The 19,852-nt window shown below is 39.9% G+C and overlaps 1 protein-coding gene across 3 annotated transcripts in view; it reads right to left on the bottom strand.

The window, feature by feature from the left end:
- The window catches only part of KCMF1 (potassium channel modulatory factor 1), a 47,754-nt gene that overhangs the window by 11,617 nt on the left and 16,285 nt on the right, over positions 1-19,852 (bottom strand). For all 3 annotated transcript variants that reach the window (XM_054054899.1, XM_054054900.1, XM_054054898.1), the window contains 2 exons: positions 14,153-14,320; positions 793-932 (listed from right to left, as the gene is read on the bottom strand). In XM_054054899.1, coding sequence (XP_053910874.1) covers positions 793-932; positions 14,153-14,183 — 171 coding nt within the window. In that variant the 5' untranslated portion in view covers positions 14,184-14,320. The remainder of the gene's footprint in view (positions 1-792; positions 933-14,152; positions 14,321-19,852) is intronic.

Here is a 19,852-nt window from a genome sequence, read left to right on the forward strand (position 1 = left end):
CCCTACAGTGCAACTGGATGGTGAAGTAAGAGATTAGAATAGAGAACCTACTTATAAGTAATTTATTTACAATCTATTAGGGATGAGTAATATGCATTTCAAGCATTCACATTTATCTAGGAATCGACTGTACAACAGTTAACAAGACAAGTGCGCTCTGGATGTCATTTTGCTAACCTAGTTTCTCCCACTCCCAAAGACAATCAAGATAGCACAAGCTAACACCTCAGGTTAGAGTAGCTCTGTTGCCGCTTGTTTAAGGACATTTTTAACCATGTCAAGTGTCCTAATGGTTAGGAATGCAGAAAAAACTCTGCTTTAACAGCAACAGTTCCAGAAGACCGACAATGCCCACTGTATAAATATAACAGGTCCATTACAAAAGCTATCTGAAAAACACCAAACTGTCTGCATGTTACCTCTTACAGTTACAGAAGACTGGCACAGCTATCAGCTGACAATTGCATACTGGTTGTGAAAAGGAAGACACAGCTAGGCAGAATAACCATTTATTCTAAGTTTTGTCTTACAGGAAAATAAACTCCTAAATAGGACAGGTTTTACATCACAACAACCAAAAAGCAACCAAAAAAGAAGCAAGTAAACTCATTATATTAGCATGCATGCAACACAGAACTTTGATGCCACCATCAAAAGTAGATGACTTCTTAGAAAGCACTTTAATGAAATCCTGCTTCAAGAAAGAACAGGACGACACCAATTTTTCAGAAAATATATGTTTTCTTCAATATATTTCAACCACAACTGAAAGCCAATTCTGAAACTTCTTACCACTTCTGTTGATGTTTCTGCATGCTCAGAAGTAACATGTTCTTGAAGAGATGTTTCCGTATAACCCATTTTTCCACAATAAGGACACGTAAAGGACTGTGGCTGCTCTACAGAGAAAGCTTCTCCACCATAGTACAAATCTGGAACAGAAAGCGTTTAAACAGAGGTTATTTCAAAGCAGCAGCTAATTTATTTTCTTCACATAAATCTCTGTTTATAAATGTTATTCAATGTCACTGCTGCCAAATTAATCCAGTATTTAACTGAAATGGCTATTCTGGTCTTATATAAAGGTCACAGGCTGATACTCAAGATGTGTCCAATTAATAACTAAAAAAGCCAGACTACATTTCATTTTCCTTAGCAATTATAAGACATTTTTCTAATATTCCTTAGCAGCAGAATCCTATGATGACAACGGTAATATTGCAAAGCCTTCACTTTTTCACCACCCATGTACAGAGTCACCTATGGTATTTTTCAATCATAAGATGAATTTTCAAAAGCTGAACTCTCAGCAGTAACTCAAAAACTTAGATTAAAATTTAGAACTCTTCAGTGTTACCATACATCAGTATTTATACCATAGCCAAATCACTGCCTTGCAATTAGTCTCAAATATGTAATATAAAATACCGATAGTAAAAAAGGAATCTTCAAATATATGTCACACACTAGTTGCAAGTTTTAGTTGTGTTGAACTTTTGCACTTTTTGCACTTTTGCACTACTGATGAAAGGCAAGTGCTTTTAATATTCTAATGGCAAAGTTCCCCAAATTTAACACAAAGATCTACCAAACAATGCAAGAAAATAATGCTTTTCTCTCCCGTCCTCTGCAGCTATTATGTATTCTACAGGAAACATGAATAAACTTCACATTCGCATCGAGATAAAAGGTGTTGTCTTCTCCAGTAAGTAATTTACTATCTTTTCACTGATTTTTTTTTTCCAGGACTCACTGGTAAGTAACTGAAAAATATTTTCATAGAATTATGAATATTCTGCTATAAATTAAAAACTGGACAACTGCTTGGATACTAGAACTCAGATATTGCCTTGTGGTGCAGAATATATCTAATGTGTCAGCAAACGCATCCTTCTGATGGCTTAAGTTGCAGCATCCTAAGGTTTATGGCATCTTCTGCTATCGATCTCTGTTCAGGGCATGACTATGAAAGAATGCAACAACATTTTTGTTTCTGTAGCCCTACAAAAGATGGTGCTTAAGCTAAACATGTACATATCTATAAACCTCTAACAGACAGTATTTTATATCTAACTAGGTTTTGAGAGCTAATGCTCCCAAGACCGATACAGGAAATGAACTTCCAAGTAACGTACTCATACACACAGTTAAAGATACAGAATCAGACTGAATACATCGCAGAATAAAGTTTATGTTCACTAAGTCCCTGTTTGCCTTATCTGGAAAATGCTTCCAGTAAATCTAAGCGACGGAAGACAAGAGAAAGATAGCCCTTTAACAGGCATGGTAAGAAATACCCAAGCAGGACAGACAGACACCTTTGCAAAGAATAAATGCTACCTGACATACTGAGCATTTTTAACAGGTTCATCAAATTACCTTTCACTCTAAGCTTCAGAATCATCTGGAATCTAGATTCATTTATTCACATACACAAGAGCAAAACATGTCTACTCCAAAGTAAAAATTTCCCAGCCAATGGCTTGGTTTTGAATGCATCTGAGTCACGCAATGCAAAAATGATGAGCATTTCCTTGACAGGTGGTCAGACATTCAGCTGGCACCCTAAACAGCAGGACACGTGCCATGTCTTTATTCAAAACATCTGTTCTTACCTGATTCCTTCCTAACCCATAGGAAGAATCAGTGAAGCTATAAAGAGGAAAGTGTACCTTTCTACATTTGCAGGAGAGGTCACTGGTCAACACTTAAATATACCATATCCAGCTGAAAATGACAATACTGGAAGAAAGCTTTTTACAAACTTGTCAATGTGCTTGTTTGGTTTAAAGTTTCAATCAGCTTTAGAGCATGTTCTGAATGCTCAAAACCAGGAACAGCAGCAAATTCCCCCCCATCAGATCTTTTAAAACTATCTGTAGTTCTTATCCATTACTCACAATAAGCTTGTGTTTATTCTATAGGAGTAGATGGGTACTACAATTACTTTGGCAGGTGACCAGAAGAACTAGGTCTGAGGCAGAGTTACACCATTAGCATTCAGAACTCTGACAATCCCTACATATAGGCACTAAGCGACATCATCCTGCAGGATGAACCAATTAGATTTACTTACACGCACACCTCTCTTTTGACCTGAATATCTTCTCTAAAGTTACAGCACACATTTTCCAGGCGGTGACCAGTCTCGTTTAACGAGTCTTTCTCTCTCCTCTTATTTACATCATATGCAATAAAGACTTATGTAAAAATGAACCTGCTCTGAGTTTGAGGTGTTTAATATAGAGTGCTTCAGATACAACACATAGAAGATCTACATAACTCTCAGAACTTAGAAGTTTTTGGTGCTCCTAGCCAGTGTCACTTCAGTCCATACTCCACTAAGTGCTCCTCTGAAAGTTTCTCCAAGAATCAGACTCCCATTTCTGATCTAGCACAAAACCTGAGTGGGGGGGGGTAAAAATCTCACCTATATTCTGCAGCATACTCAAATACAACACAGCTTTGGTGTCATCTTCATGATGATGCTTAAATACCAATTCACTGACTGGAAAACTGAAACTCTCCATTACTGCAAACATAAACACACACATGCAAGAACACCAAGTCAGATTTTCCTTTGAGGACTCTTTCTAGCTGAGCAGATTCATTTCTGTGAATTTTCCAAGTCCTGGCAGCTTCTATACTCATCTGGATGGGTATAGAATGATGATTATGACTCAGAGGGGCAAACTAACGAAAAAAGGGGCAAATCACCTTACTCTTTAGAGAACTTGTGTATAAAACTAGGCTCTGCATCTACAATCTAAAAAGGAAAAAAAAAACATTCAAAATTACCAGGTGGTCTAAAAACCTCTACCTATAAAACCCACTACTTCACAAATGTAAGTATTTTCAAGTAAAGCAGAAGTACCAACTTCAAATTCACAGTTGAGCAAAGGACAGAAGGCCACAATCAACCTGAAGAGTGGTATACAGACATAAAAGTATCTTTTCCTTAGATAGGTTATCTCAGTCTAGATTCAAGAATTCCAGCAGCACACTGTCCTATCACAGAGGCGAGAGGTTTGACGGATACTGTCAAACCTTGTGTGTCTGGTCCCTTGCTTTTAAAGAATATGAAACAAGCTGTTTATTAACTAAAAAATAAAAATGTGAGTTCTTTCCAGTCTCCATATTATACTCCTGCATTTCTCCCACTCACACCTACTTCCACATCTTCCTCCTCATAGTACACAGCAAACACATATGCACACGCTAAATAAACAGGTCTTCATTTGTGAATTAAAAAAATAAAAATGCACTTGCCAGAAGATAAGTCAGTCACTGGCAAATCTAATTACTTTTTGTTCAGAGTTTCATTCCTCCATTCTTTTTTCCTCCTCAACTTTAATCTCCCTCCACCTCTTACAATCACATCCGTCTCTTATCTAAGCTGAAATACAGGCCACCAGATAAGTTTTCTTTTAAACTATAACATAAATTAAAAAAAAGCCAACCAAAACCAGGTTGGTAATTTAAGTGATATCATGAAAATTTGTGTCCAATTTTAGCACTGACATTTCTGAATGGGTATTTTTCTACCCATTTCCTTTTTACAAGTACATGAAGTACCCTAAAAATCATGAACAGTCATGTTATTGACTCTCAAAAGCTCATTTGTTAAGAAAGACTAACAATTAGAGGTAGTATGGGAAAAATTAAAAGCTTCACGCTTCCACGGCTGCAGAATCAAGGCAACCTACAATTGTACTACTGTTTTCATTTTACGTTTTATTACTGTTATGATGTAACTGGCTCGTGACCAAAGATTTACCCCATCTGGTGACAAAGAAATCTTTCAGATAATCTGCTTTGGTTCTTTCTAAATACCTTCCTACAGAAAAGCAAGAGACTGTAATTCTTCAAACTCCTCTGGACCTCTAAAGCCTTCTTTTCAATGTAGCTAGGATGATAAGGTTGCTTAGTGAAAACGAAAACTAGACTAGATTACATACCTCCAGGAGAAGATTCATTACCCACACTGCTTATCAATTAGAGGAAGAATACAAAGGAGTAAAAGGATAAGAATACTGTTTAAGAGGACTCAACAATAGTTCATGAAGTTAGATTTCAAGCTCAGTGTTCAAACATTATAGCTTTTCTTGGGGAAAAAGGGGAGGAAAAAACCCCAAAAGACAAATTTAATGTGAAAACCTAAAATATGAACAGTTTGGCTTTATTATCCGTCTAGAGACTACTTGCATTTACCATTTAAATCTAATGTGTTCTTAAACTTGGCAGGAGGCTAGTAATGAGACAGAAGTACAGTAAGGATTCCTTACTTTTCTAAGAGATTATTCAGCACTACATTTTGTAACAGCTTGTTCTTGCTTTCTGTCAAGATATATTTCTTTACAAGGGTACACAGCAGTTAGGAATCTTAGTTTCACTTTTCTTCAGATGTAATTTCAATTTGATGTATACATAAAGTTGTTGGAATTGTAATACAAGTTGTAGTGTATTTGAATTTTTTTTCAATATTTGAAGAGACTAAATGGTCACAACACATCACATTTTACTTAGCATATTCCTCTCTCGCTGATTAAGCAGCCATACTATTTGAAACACTATTTCCCTCAAAACTGCTGTTAGTTCTCTTTGCTGTAGATTTTGTGAACAAAAAACATTCTAAAACCGCTAGATGCTTAGCTATAAACTTAAAAGAAATAATGCCTACCCACCCTCTATTTATAAACATTGGCAGAAAGGAATGGGCCAACAGGAAACTTATGCCATTCAGGCAGACCTGAGCAGCGAAGCTGGCAAGGCCAGGGAACAGCTCTGAGGAGATGTTGCTGCAGTACAGGACGACAAGAGAATTTAAGGAAAAACATTTTCCCACATGCAGACTGACAGTGGAACAGAAACCTGAAGAGCCCGTGCCATATCCATTCCTGGAGGTTTTCAAGACCTGAGTGCATATAGCCCTGAATAACCTTATCTAACCTCACAGCTTGGATCAGAACTTTGGACCAGGGACTTCAAACAGAATTAACTTTTGACTGACCCTGTGAAAGCCCTAATACTCACCCAGACTCCAATATTCTGCTAATTCACCAATGTTGCCCTGCTCTACAGACTGTAGGAACCTCCTGTCAATGAGTGGGATCTCTATCTGCCTCACTTGGAAGTCTCCCCTTTCACTGCAGGGGCAGTGCAAGAGCCACATTTTCCGGAGTAACATTCCAGCTTGGTTGAATCTGGAAACAGATGCTCAATTCCTTCCAGCCAGAGCCTCACCATTTCAATTTTTCATCAAGTTTCCTGTACAGCTGTATTTATTACAAAGAGACATCACCTCCTCCATTTTTCTTCCTACAGTTTCATCACCTGCCAATCTCAGTATTCAACCTTGCAGTCAGACAGTGATGGCATAGCTGCTTCAGTGCGAGAGACACACTGCTGGTGCTGACAGTGATGACACAGCAGGTATTTCAGTTACTTGTCCAGCAAAAGCAAAGTGTTCTGTTTCCTCAGCTGACCAACAGGCCTGAGCCGCCTTGACCTGCCTCAAAGCATACATCCACACACATTCTCTGCCCATGGTCTACATCTTAGGTCAATAAACCATGCTGCAGCTGCACCCAGCCCTCCTGCTGCCTTAGATGGGTTTCCTGCTCAGATCCCAGAGCTGACTTGTTATACTCGCTTTGTCTGGGACTGCAAACAGGACCTGCTCCTTTTGCCAGCCCTGCCCTGCACATGCTGCGAGCAAGGACACTGCCCCCACCTGTGGTCAGCCTCAGCTCCTAGCTTGTTATTCCTTGTGGAGCAGCCCTGGTCTTGCTGCCTCAAAAGGAACCAAAGCTGAAGCTATGAATGAGCACAGATAGTAATAAAGATGAGAGAATTTGCAGCAGCCCATCTGCCAATACTGTGCAATGCTAAAACAGCAGGTGCTGCTCAATGTCAGGGTCAAGTAGCTGTGGAGAGGCTCTGCTGAAAAGAATGGGGGATCCCAGTGGACAGAAAGCCAAACATGAGCCAGCAGTGTGGCTCTGCATCACTGAAAGCAAGTGATGGCCTGGGCTAAATCAGTAAGAGAATGACCATCAAATCAAGGGACCCCATTATCCCATGTTACTTGGCACTTGTTAAGCAATACCTGTGACATAGGGTTGTTTTGCTTCAATTCAAGACAGATATTTAACTAAAATGGAGACAATATAACTTTTGTTTATTGTGTTTTGTGTGTACCCATGCACTTGGGTCCCCCAAGACAGTGAAGAATTTGACCTAAGAATGGTTGAAGAAATAGGCTTCATACACCCCACAGAAGGCTAAAGGTGGATTTCATCTCCAGTTTCTTACACTGAAAAAGTAGTTGAGAAGGAAACAGAGGTATGATCTTCAAAAAGGAAGCACGGTGGCATACAGCACAAGCCGCTCCAGAGGAAATTCTGCTTGTATAATGTAAATAAATAACTCCCCCAAATATTCACTATAAGAACTAACAGCTGGAATGGGTTGCTCAGAAGTGGGGAAACCTCCCTTGAGGGAAATATTCAGGACTTGGCTTGATAGGATAACCTAACATGTCCCTGCTTCCAACAAAAGGTTGGATCAGATGATTTCCATAATCCTCCTCCAAACTTACCAGACTATTCTATGAATCTCTGACTTTGCAACACACACACTTAGCAGTTTTACTGGTTAAAATTCACATAAGCCTCAAGCTGAATTCTGATGAATCTAGCCAACCCCACACTACACATTATTAAGGTAACCATTACTAAAGCAGCTCTCTTTGCCTAAGAATGAGGCACAAAACATGGCAGGATATTCTGTCACATGAGCACAAGAGCTGACAGGTAAAGGTACACTTTTTCTGTACTTTCATCAAAGTAACAGAGTATGATTTTGGCAGAGATTCCACTAGCAATTTGTATTACATTCTTAGCCAGTATAACCCCTTTAAAATGCTGGGAGTGATGTTCCAGCCACATGTTTAAAATCATAAAGCATCTTAACAGCTTAGGATTCTTTTTCAGAAGAAAGAAAACTAAGAAGTTTGCTCTGAACTTCCCCACTACCCTGACAAATTGTACTGTTCTGCTTTTTTAGGATGATGAATGCCACATAAGCACATTCCTGTTCTTTACACAGGCCTACTGCAATTCTACTCATTGACTGATCAGAAATAAACTAATTGGATTTGTGGTTTAAAGGCCACTTGCTATTACACGTGATACCTCCTAATTTATTTTAAGCTCTGTGCCTGTTATGACAGTGTATCACTCTTTGAGTGTACATTAAGGCATTTTTTTCAGTTCCTCTTGTAGGGACTGAACAACAATAGCACTGCCACTGCTCCATATCCCATCTTGCTTCAAAATTAATAGTAGGTCATATACTGACTTCAGAGAGACAAATATGCCAGCCAGCTAGTAATAGAGTGAATACACGTGCAGCCAGAAATCACTAGGACATTTTATTAGTTTTCAGTGTTCTCATGCAGGCTCCTATACCAGTCTGAGTTTCAGGGGGGAACAGAAAAAAAAATCAAAATATATCAAAATGACAATAAAGCTCCTTCAGAGTACCTGAAGGAGTCCACATTCTTGCAATATGTTCTGCAACACTATTATAGTACCTAGAAACCCTAAAAATTGATCAGAATTTCCACAGTGGTAAACACTAATATTAACTTATACTGGGTCTTTTTCATCAGCTGCAGGTGGACTTTGAGCAAATGACTCACTGATCCCTACACATATTTGTAAAATCAGAAAAATTACACTGACTTCCTCCAAAACATTAGCATCAGTTTTGCAGTGGAGGGACCCCCGACTTCACTGCTTTGTCCTCAGTAAAATACTCATCTTTTATCAGCTGTCCACCTCCTTCCCCACCACGAGCAAAAACTGTAAGCTTACTTCTATTAAAAACAGTTTTCATAGCTTTGAATCAAATCTAATGACAGGTAAGAGTATTGAAGTTTGTCAATGGCCAGGTAAACTATAGTTCACACACCTAACCATACTAACAGCCTTCTACTGTGTTTCTACTGAAGCTTTCCTTAGTTAGGAAATCTCCCTACACATACTGTCATACATTAGAAAACACTCTCCTTTTGACTTCCCATGTCACTAGGAAGTGATTTCATTACTTCTATGCCATTTAGTTTTATGTGGCAAATCTTCCCCTTACTTTCTTTAGTATCTATTTCTTTGGTGGTTTTCAATATTCATTAGTATAGCTATCCTGACAACTCTGAAATGCATCATTCTATAGTAGTTCTACCATCCCTTAGCTCCTAATTTTTCTCATGTTCCTCAAAGTCATATGATCTAATTAGCCATACAGGTCCCTTTCAAAAGTTTCAAAAGAATTCCAGAGAGAAATATCCAAGTTGCAAGAAACGACATATATCTTCTAGACATTCTTAGATTCTGATCATAGGCATTTATCAGGAGACAAGTATTTAGAACAAATCTCCTCACTGCAGTACACTGAAAGCTCTGACACTTAACGTTACCTTAAGGCCTCAAGGCAACCACGTTTCTGTCCTCTCTCCCCTATGATGAGTATTTAATGTTCACAGCAATGCAGTCCTTTAAGCCCAGGCATGATATCCAAGAATAACTGCTGCAAAAGGGCTAAGAAATTTGAACTGTGCATCTCAAATAGCGACTAGAACCATAAATTAATACACTGTACAAGGAGAATTTACCTCACCAAGGTAGGGCCAAAATAATAGAAACCTAAGAAACATATGCTAGCTGAAATGGTGGAATGCATTTTTGATAAGGCACTAAATTATTTCCTTCCAAACCCTGGATAACCAGGATCTGGATTTCTGAAGTCATGACCTTCAATAAGTCTTCGGGCAAACAGAGGTTTGAGAATTAAAAGAAAATAAAAGACATCTTCATTCAAAAGCTATTTTTAGAAACCAACTGCATGTTTCTATAACATAGCTCCTCCCAAATCTTTACAGCAATAAAGATGTAGATTCTACTTATGTTTCAATCAAAAAGGCAAAGAAGTAATTTACAATTCATAAGACTTCAGCTTCTAAGATACCATCGTATTTAAAGAATTCAAAACATGAGGAACAATACTGCTCAAAACACCAAAACAAAGAAGTATTAAAATAATAGAATAATAAAATGGATTGAGTTGGAAGGGACCATAAAGATCATCTCATTCCAACCCCTCTGCCATGGGCAGAGACATGTTCCACTAGATCAGGCTGCCCAAAGCCCCATCCAACCTGGCCTTGGACACTTCCAGGGAGGGGGCATTCACAACTTCCCTGGGCAACCTGTTCCAGTGCCTCACCACCCTCATTGTGAAGAGTTTCTTCCTAATGTCTAACCTAAATCTTCCCCCTTCCCATTTAAAGCCATTCCCCCTCACCCTATCCCCATAAGCCTTTATGAATAGCCCCTCCCCAGCTTTCCTGTAGGCCCCCTTCAGGTACTGGAAGGTCGATATAAGATCTCCTCAGAGCCTCCTCTTCTCCAGGCTGAACAACCCCAACTCTCACAGCCTGCCCTCATAGCAGAGGTGCTCCAGCTCTCTGATCATCTTTGTAGCCTCCTCTGGGCCTGTTCCAACAGTTCCATATCCTTATGCTGAGGATTCCAGAATTGGACACAATACTCTAGGTGCGGTCTCATGACAGTGGAGCAGAGAGGCAAAATCACCTCCCTTGACCTGCTGGTCACACTCCTTTTGATGCAGCCCAGGACACGGTTGGCCTTCTGGGCTGTGAGCGTGCATTGCTGGCTCATGAAGAGCTTCTCAGTCATCAGCACCCCCACGTGCTTTGCAGAGCTACTCTCAATCACACCATTCCCCATCCTGTACTGAAATCACGGATACTAGCCTTGTGAGCATAATATAAAAATGAAATATATGTTCGGCATCAGCAACACGATAGAGCAGACATTTGTCACAGAAGTACAGAACCATAGAATCATAGAATAGTTAGGGTTGGAAGGGATCTTGAAGATCATCTTGTTCCAACCGCCCTGCCATAGGCAGGGACATCCCACTAAATCAGGCTGACCAAGGCCTCACCCAACCTGGCCTTGAACACTTCCAGGGATGGCACGGCACACTCACAACTTCCCTAGGCAACCCATTCCAGTGCCTCACCACTCTCCTAGTGAAGAAATTCTTCCTAATCTAAATCTGCCCCTCTCCAGTTTATATCTGTTCCCTCTCATCCTATCCCTTATGAATAGGATATAAATAGATGCTCCAGCCCTCTGATCATCTTTGTAGCCCTCCTATGGACCAGTTCCAACAGCTCCATATCCTTCCTATGTTGAGCATTCCAGAACTGGACACAGGATTCCAGATGAGGTCTCACAAGAGAGGAATAGAGGGGCAGAACCACTTTCCTCGACCTGCTGACCACGCTTCTTTTGATGCAGCCTAGGATGCAGTCGGCCTTCTGGGCTGCAAGAGCACATTGCCAGCTCATGCTGAGCTTCTCATCAGCCAGCACCCAAGTCCTTCTCTGCAGTGCTGCTCTCAATCATGTCATCTTTCATTATGTACTGAAAACGGGGATTGCCCCCACCGAGGTGCGGGACCTTCCACTTGACCTTGTTGAACCTCATGAGGTTCTCAGATGCCCACTTCTCCAGTCTGTCCAGGTCCCTCTGGATGACATCCCATCCTTCCGATGTGGCAACTACACCACTCAGCTTGGTGTCATCTGCAGACTTGCTGAGGGTGTGCTCAATCTCACTGTCAATATCACTGATTAAGATATTAAACAGCACCAGTCTCAGTACAGCCCCCTGAGGGACATCACTCATCACAGATCTCCATCAGGACTTTGAGCCATTGACCACTACTCTGAATACGACCATCCAACCAGTTTCTTATCCAGCTTACCATCCACCCATCAAATCCATATCTCTCCAATTTAGAGAGAAGGATGTTGTGGTGGACTGTGCCAAAGGCTTTACAGAAGTCTAAATAGATCGTATCTGTTGGTTTACCCGTGTCCAATGCTGTGGCTACCCCGTCATAGAAAGCCATCAAGTTGGTCAGACAGGACTTGCCCCTGGTGAAGCCATGCTGGCTGCCATTAACCACCTCCTCATCCTCCACGTGCTTTAGCATAGCTTCTAGGAGGATCTGTTCCATGATCTTCTCAGGCACAGAGGTGAGGTTGACAGGTCAGTAGTTCTCAGGGTCATCTTCTCTACCCTTTTTAAAAATGGGCACAACGTTACCCTTCTTCCAGTCACAAGGGACCTCTCCTGACTGCCATGACTTTTCAAATATCATGGAGAGTGGCTTGGCAACCACACCTACCAATTCCCTCAGGACTCTGGGATGCATCTCATCAGGTCCTATGGACTTATATATGTTCAGGACTACATGATCAGGTGTTCACGAACCTGATCCTCCTCTACCATCGGATGGGGTTTACCCCCCTGGTCACCAACTTGCTGTCCCATGACCCAGGAGGGACAAGGAGAGCAGTTATCAGTGAAGACTGAGGCAAAAAAGTTGTTAAGTACCTCAGCCTTCTCCTCATCTATTGATACACGATCCTCATTTCCAATCATCAGTGGGGGTACGTTCTCTTTGACCTTCCTCTTTTGACTGACGTACCTGTAAAAGCCCTTCTTGTCAGTCTTTACTTCCCTTGCCAAGTTCAGCTCCAGCTGTGCCTTGGCCTTCCTGACTTCACCCATATACAACCGGGCAGTGTCTCTATACACATCTCGTGTTCCCTGTCCCTGCTTGCACTGCCTATGCAGTTCCTTCTCCTTTTTCAGTTTAACCAGTAGGTCTCGACTCAGCCATGCTGGTCTCTTCCCTTTCCTGCCTGATTTTCTACATATGGGGACTAGGTGCTCTTGCGCTTTGTGGAAAGATTCCTTAAATATTTTCCAGCTCTGTTCCACTCCCTTCTCTCGCAGGACCATGTCCCAGGGGGTCCTACCGAGTAATTCCTTGAAGAGCTCAAAGTCTGCTTTCCTGAAATTTAAGTGTCCTGACTAACTCCTCACCTGTCCCATATCCCTCTGGACCTTGAACTCCACCAGTGCATGATCACTGCAGCCCAGACTGCCTCTGATCCTAATGTCACTGATGAGTTCGTTTGTATTGGTGACCATAACACCCAGTACTGCTTCTCCTCGGGCGAGGGTCTCTATCAGCTGGACTAGGAAATTATCCTCAATGCACTCCAGGAGTCTCCTGGGTTGCCTACAGCTTGCCGTGCTGCTTTTCCAGCATATGTCTGGGTGGTTGAAGTCCCCAAGTAGGATGAGAGCTTGTGAGCGTGAAGCCTCCTGTAGCTGGAGGCAGAAGGCTTCATCAATTATCTCTCCATAATCAGGTGTCCTGTAGCATACACCAACCACAGGGTTCCTATTAGTTCTTCCACCTTTAATTTTTACCCACAAGCTTTTAACATGTTCATGGCTACTCTTCAATGACAGCTCTTCACATTCTATCCCCTTCCTGAGATAGAGGGCAATGCCTCCACCCCTCCTTCCCGGTCTGTCTCTCCTGAACAGCCTGTAGGCATCAATCTTGGGAGTCACAACCTGTTGTAAATATGATGCAATAGAAACCACAAGCAGGACATGAGACAAGAGCAATTATTCTGTATTATAAATACTGACATGGCTCCACAGTCAGAAATAATTCTTAAATTAGTGGATCTTCAAAGGAGTTCCAAGAAGTCTACAAGCTTGTCACTAATCTTTTATATTCAATACAGCCCAACACCAACCCTGCTGAACATACACTCCCACATAAGCCACCAGTGAAAAAACATTCCTACAAAACGTCACCACAATTTTTCCTGCTTGTACACTGTGACACTTAAGCATACTGGGAGGAGAAGGCTGCCACACGTCTTCTGAATCGAAAAGTTTATTAGGAGTAGTTATTATGTGTATTTATTAGTCTGATAACCTGATATCGGACCAAAATGAAAAAGATTAAAAATACTTATTCACCAATTAAAAATAAATATACATACATCAATTCTTGTATGCCAGAATCAAAGAAAATATGCCTGTCTTTCAGAAGACATGACCTTGCTGTTGTTTTCAGAGTGCTAACAGGGGAAGTGATAAATAAGTAGTAATAGAAAAATCCATATAATTTTTGTAGACACAATATAGCAGCAAATTTACTAGAGTTTGAAATTATCACTTACCAAAATCTACTCTTGTTAGTATGCACTGCATTGGATGGTCAGTTGTATGCCTTGTTGTTGTTGCACCACTTTCATAACAAGTTGCACACAGATCGTAATCGTAGCAAATTAAACACTTGTATCTGCGACCTCGAAAATTTCCTTTTAAACATGCATCACAGCTGACACCTGTAAACAAATAAAATTGCTTTAAAACAGCAATAAACACACTTTTCTGTAAGAAGCAGATTTGTTGCTACTGCCTCTCAATAACTAAAATGAGACAGCCATTGCTGACATGCAGCTGACACAAGACTCAATTTTTAAATGTATTTATGTCTTTAAAAGACACTGCTGTCCCAAAATTAGGATCTTGAATTCTTGTGAATACACTAAGAGCAAACTCAAGCACCTGAAACAGTAACAAGTGAAGTATAAAACCTCTTCAGATGCATACTCTTACAGGCACCTTTACCCAGTAGTATTGACTGGTATCTTGACTGTTGAGTCAAGAATCTTGTACCAAACACTCTTACAAGCTAAACAGTATTATGGCTGATCAAGACAAAATAAACAACAAAAATAAGCAAACCAACCACTGACAAAAACCCACTAGCACTTCAGCCTTTCACACTTCCTAATTCTGAAGGATACCAATGTCAATGACATTGTACGTAGGGTAGAAACTAGGACTTTCTTCCATTTTAAATAACAGAAAAAAGTTAAGGCGTTTTTCAAAGTTAGGCTGCATCAGTTCTCTCCACTCTATTTCTTTATCAAGCTCAATCTTTGCTCTGTTAAGTTAGTCACAAGGCACGCATCTGAGAAAGCCTTTTATAGCTTCCAAAGGCTTTCATTTTTCTCTTTGTGGTTTCAGTTCTCTCCTGGCTACGTAGTTAAGTGCATGAGAAGTGTAATTATCTTTTAGATGGCTAAAAAGTCTAATAAACTTTCTTCATTGCAGTAGCAAACTAAGGGCCCCATGAAAGAAACTAGTGCATACAGTTAAGGCAGGATTTTGATCAACATCATCTTCCAGCATTAAGACACATTCTTTGCAGTTTTGTACAAGCACAGGCAACTTTAAATAAATAAACCTGCCAGAATGAAATAGGCACATTAGCCACACTTTTTTTAAGCCTAACTGCCAAAAACTGTTAGGTACTCCACTCTGTAGTATCTGAACAAAAGCTTTACCACATGTAAAATGAGAATGCAACAATAAGAAATTTCATTTAAATCTCTGCTACTTGTTCAAATGATTGCTACACAACATTTAGATGAACAGTGGACAATATTGTTTTGTATTTTTTTCCTTTAGTCTCTTTACCTATACAGATAGTTTAAGGCATTATCTAACCATTTCTAATGTCCAAGAACTGTGTCGATGTGAATACTGAACCTACTTCCTTAGTTGACTCACTCAGTACCTACTTTGAAAGCATCACTGTACCTGGAAGAGTGTATTAGAAGAAATTGTTTCAAGAATTTTTGTTAATACTCTGAAAGAGCCACATTTTGGGGATGACCCTGTTACGATCTTCGAAGTTTGGTGTTTGGGGTTCGGGTTTTTTATTTTTTTTTTCTTATTTCTCACTTGACATATTTTCCTTCTAAGTTTCATCATAATCTCTGAAGGATTTGTAACAATTTTTCATTATTTGGACACTAAGAGTGGCCTAAGTTCAGAGAAGAGCTGCTTGGTAACTCTACAGAATGAATCCCACTGTTTCAGTTGGTTTATTTGCTGCCCCCCCCCCCCCCCCCCCATAGAGATCTACAAAATTTTACCTATATAGTATCCATCTGCCTACTAAACTTTCTAGAAAACAGATGATCAGCAAGTTAGACATCGCACTGAGATTAGTTCAACCTAGAGTCTATGTCAGCCACTAACAGCTCTCCAGATAAAGTATTAGCCATGGTTTTGCAATAAGTAATGTTTTCCCTGCTATTTTCCTTTAAGCTCAGAACAGTTGATTTAATGCAGACGTAAGCTTCCTTGCAACAGTGAAACTTTCTGTCATATGTACTCGCCAACATATAGACAGTTCCTACTTGAAGATGGATGTTTTCACTTATGTCTCTTCTTCATGCCAATACTTTTCAATATAATTTCAAACTGCAACCTTGATGCACTTTATGATATTAACTTTAGAGAAATTCAGCAATAGATATAAATCACATAATGTTTTTCTTTAAAACTTAAGACCATTTCCAGTGAAAATATAAAAGATATTTAAACAATAGATGAATTTTGCTTCTTATAATCAATTACCAGAAAGTCTACAATCTGAGTTGAATAGAAAAGCCAACATTAGCATAACACACCACTACGGCTGGTGAAGTCAAATAAAGAAAATATCAAAGTTAGAGACAGTATGCTTTCTACATCTCTCAAGGTTAATATTTTGCCACAACTACCACATCCTCACCTTCAAGAAACAGGCTGACAGCCAGGGAAATAACATGCTACTTTTATATCCTTTTCTATAGGGGAGAATGAAAACCATAAAAGGGAAAATTATAATTAAATGAAAAGCCTCAGTTTAGGAGCTAAACCCATGCTTAAATTCCCTGACCAGTCCTTGAATCCAGTATGAACTCTTTTCCAGAAGTTACATCACTTATTTTTCCCTTTTAACACAATCCCACCAAAGTCAGGTCCCTTACAGCTTTTCCAGTTCTTCTTCAAGCATCTATGCAACCTGGGATCTGGAAACTGTAACATCCAGACAAATAATCTCCTCCCACCCTATTCCTTCTACTATAGTAAACAATTTTATTGCATTGTCAAAGCTTTGGGTTTTTCCATTTTTCTCTAATTTCTACATCAGCTGAAATTCCAAAAGTTCATTTCCTTTCCCTGCACAACCCCAGAACACTCCAAGAACATATTCCAGTCAGCACAGTACGTCTCTAACCAGATATTTATCCGACATTTGCCTGTATTTACCTTACATTTGCAAATACAGATTCAAGAATGTCAGATTAAACTGAATGCATCCATAGCATATTAATCACAGGTTTTGAGATGAAAACATGCTCTGGAGCACTTTCAACTTTGAAGCAGAGAACAAAAGCAACCAACCAACCAAAAGGAGAGCCGGAACAATGAGTGAAGAAGACTTAAGACAGCCAGCATACCTTTCTGACTTGCACAAAACACTACTGACTTTTAAAAGAATCCTTGAGTGAAATCCTCCTAACTCTGAATCAATTGCCACTCAATGCAAACTTTTGACGCACCTTTTTCAAAGCAACTATTTGGAATGAACAGAGTAAGAAACATCTATTTTACTTACAGAATATGTTTTCATTATCACAGATGACAGAGGTAGCTTCCTCAACTTTTTTTCTGCTTTGTCACTGCTATACAAGTACCTACATATACTGCAAAAAGATGTTCCACACCTAATTAAAACCTTGTGCTGCTTACTGACAAGAATGTTGGTTTTTTTTCAATGCGACACTGTTCCACTAGAGGGTAGTGTTCCACTTGCAACAAAAGCCTACGGAGTTCTGGTTTACTTTACTTTTAATTATCAACACTTGGGTTCTGAAGGTTTCTTCAGCGGTATTCCCTTGCAATATCAACAGTCTCAGTCTCTTAAATAGGGCTGTGAAAATAAAATATATAAATACAATATATAAATAATATACATAAAAATAATAAATATATTATGTATTTTATTTATATATTTTATTTATTTATTATTTTGGGGAATATTTAAGTATAAGAGGGTCAGGAGTGAGATTTATATTTTATTTATTTATTATTTATATTTATATATATATAAATAAAAAATATATATAAAATATGGTTTACCCCTTCAATACAAAATTCTTACTACTTTTATGTCAAATCATTCCACACCTTCACCTAATCCAGATCACCTTCCCTAGTCAGCTCACTCACCGTTTGTGTCAGGAATTCCAGGAGCCTCCTACACTGTTTCCTCTCTGATGTACTACATTTCCAGCAGACATCTGGCAAGCTGAAGTACCCCACAAGGACAAGGGCTAGCAATTGCGAGACTTATCCCAGCTGCTTATAGAATAACTCATCAGCCTCCTCATCCTGGCTGGGTAGTCTATAGCAGACTCCCACCACGGTATCTGCCTTGTTAGGTGCTCTGCTGATTCTTACCCATAAGTACTAAGCCCTATCATTACCATCATTAAGCTCTAGGGTATGAAAATACTCTCTACTGTAGAGGGCTACCCCACCGCCTCTCCTTCCTCATCTATCCTGCCTGAAGAGTTTATAGCCAGCCATAGCAGCACTCCAGTTATGCAAGTCATCCCACCACATTTCTGTGATGGCAATTATATTGCAGTTTTCTTGCCCTACAACTACTTCTAGTTTATCTTGTTTATTGCCCATGCTGCGTGAATTGGTGTAGATGCACCTCAGCTGGGCTGTTGATCCTGCTGCACTCCTGAGGGGAATAGTCTCAGTTCCTAAGTGACTACTCACTGAATTTTCTAACCCATCAGTAATCTTTACATCTGTGCTGCCATTTGAAGTGCTACCCCCACTTCCTCTTAGGTGGCACACCAAAGGTCCACGCCAGTACACCACTCCTCAGACACTCAAGTGCCATTCCCAGGCTTTTTTCTATCAAGCCTGGGTTTGCCCCCTCCCCTTTCATATCTAGTTTAAAGCTCTATTAATGAGCCCTGACAGATTTTTCATTACTATCCTTTTACTCCTTGGGAACAAATTTAACATCCTTGAACAGCAAATCTAGTGCTGTGTAGGCCAACCCATGATCAAAGAACCCAAAGTTATGCTCCTCAAACCAGGTTCAGAGACAGATATTTATTTCTTGGCTTTTGCTGTTCCTCCCCTCGTCATTCCCTGTAGATGGAATGACAGATGAATGTAGCTGGAATTATCACGGCACAGAAAGTTTGTGATGTGGCAGCAAAGGAAACTGGCATTAGCCATGATCTTATTTAACAACTCTGTTAATCTAGAAAATGGCAAAAAGCATGAGAATTCTATTACCAAAAAAATAGTTACACTGAGGCAGCTGTAAACAGTGCCAGTGCAAGGAAATAACAGTAACAGCACTGGGCTAAATCCTACATCTAGTACAATTAATGGTAAAGCTAGGCCTTGAATAGGACAGGTTCCCAAGTTTCTTACAGGACTGAAGAGGCCACAGAAATGCACTAAGACAAACAGCAACTGTAAGAGAATTGGGCTGGGGGAAGAACATCACGCACTACTGACTTTTAGAGGTGTAAGAAAACATGAAGAAACACTGAGAAAACCCTAAAAAGGAATTAAACAGAAGAACTGGCACTTCTGTGTAAAGCCCTGCAATAATTAAGAGGTACCTCTGCATATTTTAGTTTAGAGCATTATTTAAAAGAATGACAAAAAAAACCCACAGGAGAACAAGAAGCAAGTCAGTCAGGCACAGGAAAGAACTGAGTACTACAGCTCAACTGAGTAAAGAAGTTATAAGTGCTTGAAGACCAGCCAGTCTTGACTCCTCTTTTTAGAAGCCACTGTTTCAAACATACAAGAGAAAAACATCAATACTCAACACAGCAGGCAGAGGCAAAATTCATAGTATCACAGTTTAGTAAGGGTTGGAAGGGATCTTAAAGACCATCTAGTTCCAAATCCCCTGCCATGGGCTGGGACATCTCACTAAATCAGGCTGCCCAATGTCCCACCCAACCTGGCCTTCAACACCTCCAGGG

The sequence above is a fragment of the Cuculus canorus genome, chromosome Z (genome assembly GCF_017976375.1).
Source record: "Cuculus canorus isolate bCucCan1 chromosome Z, bCucCan1.pri, whole genome shotgun sequence".
NCBI classification, from domain to species: Eukaryota; Metazoa; Chordata; class Aves; order Cuculiformes; family Cuculidae; genus Cuculus; species Cuculus canorus.